Here is a 12,966-nt window from a genome sequence, read left to right on the forward strand (position 1 = left end):
ACGATTCTATAGTAGTTACCAGGCGTAAAGAGGTCACCGCACTTGTTGCCCAGTCTCTCTTTGCAAAAAGTGTGTGCTTTTCAGACACGGTGAAGTTACAACCGAGACGCTTATTCGCGTTCATTTGTGCTAGTAAGTAGATTCAGTGCGTCATTTGTGCATGAGAAACGTGAGGCACGTTTCAATCTGCTTGCCATTCTTCGTGTGACCTTCCAATTTATTGCTATCGTGTTCAATGCTGCTCCTTTGCGGCAAAGTTGCGACTCTTTGTAATAGTTCAACACAATGTGCACAGCCTGTTTTAGCACACAACAAGACCAAAAACTTTCCCGAACATCTCCAGTTTATTCTATCCTGAATGACTTTATTTCATTTCATCCCTGTACACTTCTTAATTTCTTCACTCCACCAAACTTTCCATCTTTTTCGACTGCATTTCCTACCCCTGAGGTAACCAATATTGCTATTACCGAGTCCCAGTTTTCAGTTATTCCCACAGCATGGTCAGCCCAGGTCAATTTTTTTTGCTTGATGCCAACTGAAATAGCTGCAACCACCGCTAGTTCTAACTCCTGTCATTGAGCTGACGTTAATTGACGTTAATGAGCAAGAAACAGTTTAAAGTTGGTGTGCTTACCTTTGCGCATGCGTGACAATGTGTAGTCAATGATGGAAGCCTTGACGCCGGCAGTGCGCACCAGCATTTTTCGACCATTCAGCATGAATTCGACGCAGTCCTGCTCTGTGCGTTTCACCAGAACATTGTCACAGTGAAGATCGCGGTGCTCGAACTCGAGCTCCAGCTCGGCCACAGCCAGTGAGCAGGCCACCTGCAAGAATATGCTTTCCAGCTGCTCTATGGTGCCCTGCAAACAGGATATAGTGTGAGTGGGGTACTTGCAGTTGCAAAGGCGAAAACATTGGAGCCGCGTTTCTGTGCACACAGTGGTAAATCTTCTGGAGCACAATTAGACACATTCTTACAACATACATACTGACATAGGCCCTCATTCGTAATACTCCTAGGTGCTCATTCAAAATACTTCGAGGGGCACACTGTCAGCTGTTCAATGAAACGGTATCATGTATGGATGATTGGTTGCGTGGTTGTGTGCGAGGGTGCCGAATCGCACATCGAAGGAAACTAGTTGCGAACAGCAAGTTTTTGAAGATTGATGCTATGTAGGTTTTAACGTCCCAAAACAACCATATGATGAGAGATGCCGTGGTGGGGGGCTCCAGAAATTGACCATTTTGGATTCTTTAATGTGCACTCGAATTGAGCACAAGGGCCTACAGAATTTTCGTCTCAATCAAAAATGCAGCCACCGCCACCAGGATTGAACTCCGTGACCTGTGGGTCGGCAGCCGAGTGCATTGGCCATTAAACCACCGTGGGGAGGCCAAGTTTCTGAAGGTACCTAGCGCCATGCTGCTGTTTAAAAAAATTACGAAACAAAGACAAATTTTTGATAAATCTGCAAATGTTTCTTGAAGGCTGACCCGAACATGAAACAACTCGTTGCATTCTGAATAGAAAAATGTCATATTCATCCATTTCTAGCACTGAGAGGAAGCCATCGCATTTATTTTTTAATGTCTTTAAACGCACTCGTATATGCTGGGTCGGGGGGTACATTATAGGTAAAAGATGGAACCTATAAAAGATATGAAATGAAATGTCTATTTTTACAAAATTACCTTTTGGTGCTTAAGCACCACATACCCGATTCATTATTGTGCAACATGGGGTTCGTTACTGCGCATTTTTTTGACAGCATGTTCGCCACTGTGGTGCACCGATTATGGTACTTTCGGTTGTAGACCTTAAAGTCGCATGTTCGATCACAGCTACGGTGGTCACATTTGGGTGGAGGTGAAATGCGAGATGCCTATGTGCTCTATGGTGTTAGTGCAAGTTAATGAAAGCAGATGATCAAAATATTCGGAGTCATTCACTACAGTGTTTTTTCTAATCATACCATGGTTTTTTAAGGTGTGGCCAAGTTTGAGCACAATCTTAACATGATTTGGGGACGTTGTACTCGATATATTTGTTATAATTGATCGATTGATATGTGGGGTTTAACGTCCCAAAACCACTATATGATTATGAAAGCGCCGTAGTGGAGGTCTCCGGAAATTTAGACCACCTGGGGTTCTTTAACGTGCACCCAAATCTGAGCACACGGGCCTACAACATTTCCGCCTCCATCGGAATTGCAGCCGCCACAGCCGGAATTTGAACCCCGATATATTTGTTATAGTACATATGCATTTGTGCACATCGTGTTTTTCCAAATGTGGTCATCGTGGTATACAAAATTATGAAGGTGCCCTCATGTTATGTGGTTGCGCAATAAAATCTTGGTAAAAGAAAACCATGGCTTTGATGGAAAATCATCTGGTCTAAAGAATAAAGTCTACTACCGTTCGCACATAATGAAGAAAAAAAATGTTTGGATCAATTTACGAAACGCATCACAGTTCACAGAAATATCCATTCAATTTACTGTTAAACAAAATAACGGAGTCGCTCTTTCTCGATGTACTGGTGAAACATAAGTGTATTGTACTTTCCTTTGCCGCATTTAGTAAAGAGCGCATTTGTTGGCCGACATTCGCACCTAAATTCGATACACCCTCTAGCATACAAGAGTTTAATGATGTCCTAATTGCAGCGTGCCAACATTACATGTACCAAGTCTGCTGACCTCTGCTCTGACGCTCAATGTGTGTACCGGGACCTGTCGGGAAGTGGTTAAGCAGATTAATATGTGCAATTCGTACAATGCAAGATGCGTCACCCTTCCACAGTCCCACCCCATCAAAACGTTCGAATCGGTCCAGTACACCGAACGATCCTTATGTGAGATTTTGGCCAATGTTATGCGCCAGTACGACGAATACACGTAGCTTATACACGTGCTTACAACCTGGAACACGCACTCTTGTCATTGTGAAAGGGAAGTTAGAAAACGAGTAGTTCTCTGGTGTGGTTTATGAAGTCGAGTTTGCGAACTGTGAATGTGTGTATAATTCTAAAATTGGAAACTTTGTGCTGAGGCGTAAACAGCCTTGCAATGCTGTGAAAAACAAAAAAATCATTCCCAACCACCTTGCTATAAATGAACATGGTATACATGGTTGGCCTACACGACGCCAAGGGCCGACATGAGATGACTGCATACGACAACAAAATACTTCATTTTCCTTCAGGTCACCCTTTCTTCTCTTTCGCACCATCATATAAGCATCATAATTATCATCAGCCTGACTACGTCCACTGCAGGACAAAGGCTTCTCCCATGATCTGCCAGTAAACTTGTTCCTGTGCTGGCTGCTGCCACTTATACCTACACCTTTCTTAATCTCATCTGCTCACCTAACTTTCTGTCTCTCCCTAACCCGCTTGCCTTCTCTGGGAGTCCAGTCAGTTATCCTTAGTGACCAGCGGTTATCCTGCCTACGTGCTACATGCGCGGCGCATGTCCATTTCTTTTTCTTCATTTCAACTATGATACCCTCAACTGCGGTTTGTTCCTTGATCCACTGTGTTCTCTTCTTGTCTCTTAAGGTTACACCTATCAATTTTCTTTCCATCGCTCACTGCGTTGTCCTCAATTCAAGCTGAACCCGCTTTGTAAGCCTCCAGGTTTCTGCTTCGTAGGCAAGTACAGGCAAGATGCAGCTGTTATATACCCTCTTGAGAGACAGTTGCAATATACCAGTCATGATTTCAGAGTACTTGTCGAATGTTCTCCACCCGATTACCCTTATATACTACCTCACTAATTATGGCACCTATGCAACGCCTTACGTGGCTATCCAATGATGTACCCCCACACCATCTCATCTCGTTGCCACATCCATCTCCTCCACTCCTACGCGGTTATACAACACGTGGCTTTACTCACTCTCCTCTTCCATCTGCTCCAAACCATCACTCTACCATACCACTCCTGACTATGTTATACAGTTTTGCTTGCGTGGCGTGATACACGGCTACAAGCTTTGCAGTACATAGTTTTCAGTGCGTTGCGCCAGGTATCGCTATAAATTGTGCATCGATAAGAAGCGCGAAAAAAAAAAACAGAGGAGAGTTGCCAACCGAAAGGAATTATCCTCCTTGCAGGGTATGTTTTAAGACATTTTTCACAGCATGGCATAGTAGGGTGTTAATACTATGTTCTTACAGACGTACAATAATTTCTACTTTTCTGTGAGCATCAATTACTGAAAAATGTCGACGATCGACACAACATTATTTTTTGTTACTTTGCCAACACTTTGCCAGCCCCTGGTTCATTCACCTGTGCTTCAGCTAAGACGAACTAAGCGGACACAGTGAAAGCCCTAGCGGTGACACTCGCCATCAAAACCAAAGACGTTATAGGACAGCAACCTTATATTTTCACGAACTCTCAAATAGCCTGTCGATATTTCGCTAACACCCGTGTACCTGCTATAACATTCGCCCAGCTTGCCATGCTCTTTCGTTTGACTTTCTTTTTGTTTTTGTTTTTTCCGCCCTCTGATTAGTTCGACAGCACATAAAAAGCGCGTCGCTGAGTGAATAAAGCGTGTTTGTCTCCTGGCACTGCTTGCGTCGCCTGTTCCTCGGCTCTCGTTGGTCATTTCAGACGCTGAATATGTAACAGCTGGTGGCAGCGGTGGCAGCGGTTTGGAGCGTGCGTCGGTGGTGGCCCTTGGCAAACGTTTGGTGAGAGCATGGCTTGTTTGACTTCATTGGGAGCATAAACGACATTTTCTTGGTAGGAGAGGATTTTTTTACTTTGCTAGATTTAAGTATTACGTGTAAGAGTTAGGTTTGTTATCAGCAGTCATGAATCTCGAGTCGTTAACGAAGCCCAACCTTGTGTTGCTAGCTGAAGAATTAGGCATCAAAGTCCAGAAGTCAATGCGTAAGCCTAAAATAATTCATGCAATATTCACCTGCGGAGCGGAAGATGACAAAGTAGAGGAATGTTAGAAGGCAGTCTTCCTGCTATTGAAACAGCAAGAGGTAGAACTAAAGTTGAAAGAGATGCAACTGCAGAGCCTTGAACGCAATGATAGCGTCGACATGCGCGGGTACATGCAACCTTTCAAGGTTGGCAGTGACATTACTTTGTATCTCGTCAACTTCGAGAGAACGTGTATTAGGGCAGCACTTCATAAAAGAAACCTGGTCGCAACGCCTGTTGACATTGCTTCCCAACGAAGCAGCCGACATAGTTGCGAGAATGTCAGATAAAGATGCAAGTGACTACGAAAAAGTAAAGCATCAGCTTAGGAAAAGGTACAGCTTGTCAACAGAAGTCCTGAGGATGAAGTTTCATAACACAAAGTGTAGTCAAGGGGAGTCATACTCCGATTTTGGCTACAAATCCATGAGCTTGTTAGAATAATGGCTTAAAAGCACCAAGGCATACGAGGACAAGCAATGCGTGATTGAACTGACTGTGCTATAGCAATTTTATGCATCGATTCCGGAGCAAATGTGCCTGTGGATTCAGGACAAGCCAAACGTCGAAAGGTTGCAAATGGCAACAAGTTTGGCTGACGAGTACTGTTCCCGTAGGAAGGAAAGTTTGGAAGACCTGCGAAAGAAATCGTCGGAAGCTTTTAAGAAATTTCAGAAAGGAGCGAGAGAACAACCAAGTGAAACCCGACAATGTTCCTCCCCAAGGACACACGGTCAACCCGAGTGAACTCAAGAGTTCCAAGTTTGAAGAAAAACGGCCGTTGACCTGTTATAAATGCCATCAACCAGACCACATCATCGCAGGCTGCAGGCAGCCTAATGTGTCTGCTAATTTGCCAACGGAGGACAGCAACTTCCTCTCACCCTACACGTATGACATGGCGGTGAACGGCATCATTTGCAAGGTTCTGCCTGATACAGGAGCGACATCTGATATCGTCCACCCGTCATTTTTTCAGCCCGAGCACTTCACAGGATCATGTGTGTGGGTGGGACAGGCACTAGAGCCCGATACAAAGTGCTTGCCGGTCGCAAGAATTGAAATGCAAGGTCCTTTCGGGAAATTCTAGACTGAAGCAGCTGTTCCGGACAAGCTCCCTCAAAAAATCCTGTACATTTTTTCTAACAGATCGATGAGGGACTTGCGAAATGCAGGAATGGAACTTAATGCGAATTTTGTAATGGTGGTCACTAGGTTCCTCACCAGAGCGCACACAGTCAGCACTACTCGTGCCGCTGAAATTGCAGCTGACAGTGCCAACAGTGCTCCGGCACAAACTGCTGCAACGAGCACAGGCGCCACAGCCACACCAGCCACTGAAAGCACTGATAACATCACTCCCGTCGCTTCCGCATCCGGAGGCGAATCGATAAGCCCTGTCAGTGAAAATTTTTAGCTTCTGGCCAAGGTTGACAAAAGCACTCTCAAGGTGGAGCAGGCAAAGGACGAGTCACTGCAGACGTGCTGGAAAAGATCGAGACTGAAACAAAAAGGACCAGTGTTGTTCATTGTCAATGACGGCCTCTTGTATAGAAAATTCAAGAACAAAAACGGTCGATGTTTCGAGCAGCTTATAGTTCCCCGAAAGTATCGCGTTGCGCTGCTGGGTTTGGTTCACAGCAACAGCTGGGCTGGTCATTTAGGAATGAACAAGACCAAGAGCAGGCTGCTGAATGATTACTACTAGCCAATGTGCTTCAAAGAGTGAGAACTGGGTGCATTCCTGCAGCGTTTGCCAAAGGACGAGACAGCCAAACGAACGACTCAAGGTGCCTTTGGTCGAAGTACCTTTGATTGGAGAACCTTTTTGTAGATTGGTAATCGACATTGTAGGGCCCTTACCAGTAACAGCGGCAGGCAATAGGTACTTGCTTACGCTCATTTGCCCCGCGACGAAGTTTGCCAAAGCAGTGGTGTTGCCGGAATTAAGCTCCAGAGCAGTTGTTAATGCGCTACTCACTGTATTTGCCAGAATTAGATTCCCCAGTGAAATCCAATGTGACCAAGGATCTGTTTTCACAAGCGCGCTTAACACGAGATTCCTCAAGAAGTGCAGCATATCCATTCACCACAGCTCTCTCTACCATCCGCAGAGTAATTTGGTTGAAAAACTTCATTCAGTAATGAAGCGAATTCTGCGTGCACTCTGCTTCGAGAAGGGCACTGAATGGGACGCGGCTATTCCCGTGATGCTCTTTGCTCTATGCACCGCTACTCACGAAGCGACTGGATTCACGCCGTACATGTGACGTGAATGACGTACATGTGCGATTAAAAGTGTGCAGACTATGAGATTGCATGGCAGAATGCATCGACGCGCCAGCTAGCGACGAGACATGCCAAGACAACTGCTGCAGGGCGCATGCGCGTCCCGTCTTATCACTTGGCTTCTCATGTCGCCCTGTCGGACGTGGTTAAGGGTGCTCGTAGCCAAAACGACAACTGGGTGTCACTTTCTATGTTCCATTGAATCTGCGCCGTTATTTTACTTAGCGGCTGTGACTGGGCCAATTCAAGCACCGGCTCGTGTTGTTATTGACACCAGTTGATTAGGATAAGGAAGCATAGCGAGAATCTATCGCGCAACCTGACGACGCCAACTGCTCAAAATTCAATTTTCTCAGGCCAGCTTGCCTTTGTCGGGCTAATCCAAGTTGTACCTAAATTAGCTTAGTTAAGTCAAAGTTAATGTAGCCAAAATGAATTAAATGTAGTCCAGCACTATATGACCTCCCTAAATAAGGCAGGCTTAAGTAGGTTTAGTTAAGCTCTGTTCACCTTGGTTTTTTCATGTTAAGCAAAGTTACCCTTAAATGAGCCCAGATGAGTTGAAATAAATATAGCCAAGTTTAATTAGGCACAGTTGATCATGCTCATCTTTTCCTAGCCATGCAAAATTAGCCCGTATAAGGCAAACTGTATCGTGGCCAATTAATCTATGTTGACTCCCCATCAGCCCACAGAAGCCAAAGCCAGGAAGATACTAATTACTATTTACCTACCATACTAATTAAGATATTTTAAGTTATTGTAGTGTTACCTATTAGAACTATTATGATGGAATATTAGTCTTAAATCAAACTGAAACACCCTATATACTGCAAATTCACGAAGCATATTTAGGCTGAATATGCATAACTAAGCTAACTAGGCAAACACCAAGGTAACTATAAGAAATTTGATTAAGCTTGGTTGGTTCTAGCATTATCAAACCAATTGGAATATAATAAGTATTAAATAAGTAACTTCTTATTAAAACAAAAATAATTACCTTAATTGAAGTTGAACTCTTAGAGCTCAGAGAATCCAAACTTGGCAAGATGCTGATTAGTTCTGCCCGAGCCAAGTCTCATTTTTCTAAATATAAATCAAATCAGCCTTAACATTTTTTTATAAATACTGAATAATGTGTGTGACATCGAAGCACACCCAAAGTACTCGAGTTTGATGTCACATAATTATGCAAAACACGCCTCGATCTGCCTAATATAGACATCTGTTGCTGCATAGTATGTTTTTGAGAGTAAAGGTATTTAATTTCGTGTATATATTCACATTTGACTATTTCAGCTATATTAACTTTGACTTAACTAAGCCAATTTAAGTGCAACTTGGATTAGCCCGACAAAGGCAAACTGGCCTGAGAAAATTAAATTTTGTGCATATGGCTTCATCAGGTTGTGCAATTCTCGCTATGCTTCTTATCCAAATCAACCGGTGTCAATCAACCCCATCACAGCCGCTATGTAAAAGAACAGCACAGATTCAATGGAGCATAGAACGCGACACCCAGTTGTCGTTTTGACTACGAGCACCGCAACCGCGTCTGACAGAGTGACATTAGAAGCCAAGTGATAATAAAGGACGCGCATGCGCCCTCCAGTAGTTGTCTCGTCGTGTCCTGTCGCTAGCTGACGTGTCTATGCATTCTGCAACACGATCCCGATGTCTGCACACTTTTGACCGCACCTGTACAGTGAAGTACAGTGTGCACAATGTCATTGATAAATTGCGCTATTTTTAGGCACAGGGTAAAATGTGTGATAATTAGATATACTTTTACAAGGTACTGTAGGGTAATTTGCCATTCATGTAGGGTATTTTAAACAAGGCAGTTGGCAACACTGACAAAGAGACAGAAGAGATAAAGGAGAGGTGCTTTCTAAGGAAAAGTTTTATTAACTGAAACCTCAGAGCTATATTGTTCGAACTGAAGGGCACAAATTAATTGAAGACATGAGCACACCATAGTTAACACAGATAAGTGTGAATAAAAGAAGGGAACACATGACTCGGATTAAAGGATGGCCCAGCACAGCCACCTCGTCTTTCACTACAAGGAGTGTGAATGCAACGCCCTGCTCGTTCATTACACTGACACTGTCTTCAGACATTATAACCAAACAACTTGTATAATCGTCGAAGCATGTTTCATTTTACTGCACCAAGACGACTGCATAATTCATGTTTTCATTTGCATATCAGACGAAGAAACCTCGCTACTGCCCACTTTGCTGCCACAGTTTAGCAAGGTTACGTGTTTCAAGATGTGCGCTAATGTGTACCATGCGTAGTTCTCTTCAGATAAGAAGTCTAAATTTTCGGTAAGAAATTTAATTGTTTGAAAGTGTCTGCCCTGCGTGTATTTCTTCCTAGTCACTGTGTTGTTGTTTTTTCACTCTTCTAAAAGGTAGGCCGTTTCCAACTAGACCAAATAGATGTGCTGCTACCATCAAATGTGCGGTACCTTGTGGCCCGCATAGAAAATTGTGCACCTGTGCACGTCCGCGCAAAGTGTCTAGTTTACATACTTGTTTCAAGCCACCTGCAATGCATGCAATATAATGCGAATGACAGATGATGTGTGGTTATGAAGTGAAATAGGTTTAAGCGAACCAGGCCCAATACCTTGAAACGCTCCAGTGTTTTGCCGCCGTTCTCGAACTCGAGAAGCACGTAAAACTGCGTTTCCTCAAAGTTTGCTGAAACAAAAACAAGAAACCGGTAATAAATATAGTAGCTAAAAACATGGCTAATGTTCAATGTGTACACTCATGAGAGTTATGTCACCAATATCTTTGCAATAAAAAAAAATAAAAATCCACACATGACAGTATTAAAAGCTACAGTGTGGAAATTTTCTGAAAAATATGAAATATTCATGGCAAACTTTGTGGGTATTTTAGAAGTCCTAGAATTGATACTTTTTGCATATCGTTTTTTTTTCATATGTCGGCAATCTGCAGTTCAATTGTTTACAGAGCAATTGATCATGCCTAATTAACGCTACCGTTCACTGCGTCAACTTGCGTCAACTTGTGACAAGTTTTTTCGCTGCTTCTCTCAAGGTCATAAGTTCTATTTCAGCTATGGAGGGATTGACTGATGATTGATATGTGGCATCCCAAAACCACCATATGTATATGAGAGACTTTGTAATTGAGGGCTGTGGAAATTTTGACACCCTGGGATTCGCTATAGAGGGAGCATTTCAATGAAGGTAACATCAGGGGAAAAAGTGACTGTCACATTAAAACCCTCCTCACTCCCCCCTGACTAAACAAAACTTTACAGTGAATTCCATTGTGTACTAGGCTATTCAATATCTATAGACACTTTCTAGGCACAAAAGACCCCGTAGTATAATATTGGAAACGTATTTGCACAATGGGTTGGCCGATATGATGTCGAGAAAAAATTCACATTCTCCATTTCTCTGAGGCGGCATTTGTATTGCAATGCACTATCATGCTTCAAACGTGCTTAAAATTCCGATGGCCGCCTTAATCACTTCACCATCCCCAGGGTCTATACAAGGGGCTACATAGAGGGACGGCCTGTCCCCTACTCAAAACCGCATCCGTGTATTGAAGGCAGTTTTTTGCTTCCTTTGCACAATGAGCCGGCCAGACATCTGTAGGGGCCACCGACAAAGCCCTCGCCTGTGGCTGCCTCTCTTACTTCATCTCCTGTCCAATTGCCATCCTTCCTGCCTAAACCACATTTCTTGGAGACGCTGAGCCATGCTTTCTACAAGTCCTACAGAAACAGTCCTTACCTTTCATCAATCTGTCCTCAAACTTGTTCACGAGACTGATTGCGCCTGCTTTCTCGGTTTATCAAATGCGATGCATTTATTAGCAAACTTCAACGACTTGGAGTTGGAACCCATCCATCGATCCATCCACCCACTCACCTATCCAGCTACCCATGTAGCCGTCATTGACTTTTATTTCTTCTGGCAGTCTTGAATGTGGCATCGATACCAAAATTGGTATGACATAACATAATTGTATGATGAACATAATTGACTAGTCATAACATAAAAATCATGATATGTCATGATTTACATTTCATAGCCTTGCTGCTCTTACGGTGGTTTAATTCACCTGATATATTACAAAACTGGTATGGTATCACATGACTACATGACAAACATAAATTAAAGATCCTAACAGACCATAAATTTGGTATAACGGGGCGTGATTGGATGACAAAGGTATATAACTGGTGCAAACATGATACTTATGAGGTGTGTCATGTAAGAACATGACTACAAGCCATGCTCGTAATGCACTCGCAGTCCTTTCGCTAGCTTCACATATACCAAATTCGGTGTTACGTGATGTCAATGGATGACGAAGGTAAATGGCTGGTGCACACATGATAATGAAGATATGCACGTTATGTAAAACGTGACTACATGCTACGCTCACAGGGCATTCATGGCCATTTCTCTGGCGTCACTTGTACCAAATTTGGCATTACGTGATGTTGACATAAGACGATGGTAAATGACACGTCGATACATTATCATGACATGCATGTCATGTAAAATATGACTACATGCTATGATCATAGTGTGCTGGCAACTGTTACACTTGCTTCAAAAATATCAAAATCTGTGTTATGTAATGTCAATGAAGGACGAAGGTATATGACTTGTATCGTGTCATGTAAAACATGACTACATGCTGCGCCCATAGCACACTCTGAGCAGTTTTGCTAGCTCAACATTTACCAAATTTGATATGACGTGACGTGAATAGACTACGAAAGTAAATAACGTGTTCAAACATGATAATGATGATATGAAAGTGATATACAGCAAAATAGCCTCCGGCTCATAACGTTGTGCAGACTTTAAAGCGAGATATCAACCTTCCTGATTCAGGCTTCGCATATCGTTAATTCCCACTGTACGTGAGATCGGCGCAATATTTTATTTATGTGTGTAGTGTTATGAAACTTCAATGAGTTTCACATGTAAGTGTCTTGCTTTGGAAGAAGTAGGAAGGCATGTTCATGCAGTACTCGCACTATTGCACTTCCATGGAGTTTGCGATACTTTCCTCAAGCTCACTGCTGACTCAGTACTTGTGTGTCTAATCATTAGTGACTGCACACACATTATTGTGTGAATGTTTTTGCACCTGAGAATGCTTGTGCATGCAGAAAAAGTGCCTGCAAACTTGTGTCTTCCGTGATACGCATTTCGAATATTTTTTTATTGGTCGTATCTCTACAATGTCAGCAATATTAATTGGTCTAGAACCGGTATTATTTACCGCAAAGGCACTCATTTCCCACACAATGAACATAATTGAAGAGAAATGTTAGCCACTTACAGGGGTCAGAGTTTTCTGAGAACCACTGCAAATTATACTCTGTCCAGCTTTGAGCCAAGACGGGATGGTAAGTCCCTTGAACAAAGTATATCCTGCAAGAAATGACAACCTCGAAATGGTGCTGATATACCTAGAAGTAGTGTGCGGGTAAAAGATGACGTACTAGATAATGAGACAACTATACAGTATAATGTAAGAACTCTGTTCCTGTTGCCTCCTTTTTGGCGATTCAGAAGGCCAGAGCTCTTTTTTGTAGTTTGTTTGCACAATTGGTTGGCCGAGTTTTGTAGCATTTTCATAAGTAATATAATGATGCAAAGATACACAGTTAATCAATAAGATATTCTTAA

General features: G+C 42.9%; 1 protein-coding gene across 7 annotated transcripts in view; it reads right to left on the reverse strand.

Annotated features, from left to right (window-relative positions):
• The window catches only part of LOC119161804 (uncharacterized), a 268,657-nt gene that overhangs the window by 46,807 nt on the left and 208,884 nt on the right, over positions 1 to 12,966 (reverse strand). For all 7 annotated transcript variants that reach the window (XR_012887672.1, XR_012887673.1, XM_075880544.1 and 4 more), the window contains 3 exons: positions 12,617 to 12,708; positions 9,897 to 9,970; positions 638 to 866 (listed from right to left, as the gene is read on the reverse strand). Coding sequence is in view for 5 of the 7 variants with exons in the window: in XM_075880544.1 (XP_075736659.1) it covers positions 638 to 866; positions 9,897 to 9,970; positions 12,617 to 12,708 (395 nt within the window). In the remaining 2 variants the exon portion in view is untranslated. The remainder of the gene's footprint in view (positions 1 to 637; positions 867 to 9,896; positions 9,971 to 12,616; positions 12,709 to 12,966) is intronic.

This window comes from Rhipicephalus microplus, chromosome X (assembly GCF_043290135.1).
Source record: "Rhipicephalus microplus isolate Deutch F79 chromosome X, USDA_Rmic, whole genome shotgun sequence".
NCBI lineage: Eukaryota > Metazoa > Arthropoda > Arachnida > Ixodida > Ixodidae > Rhipicephalus > Rhipicephalus microplus.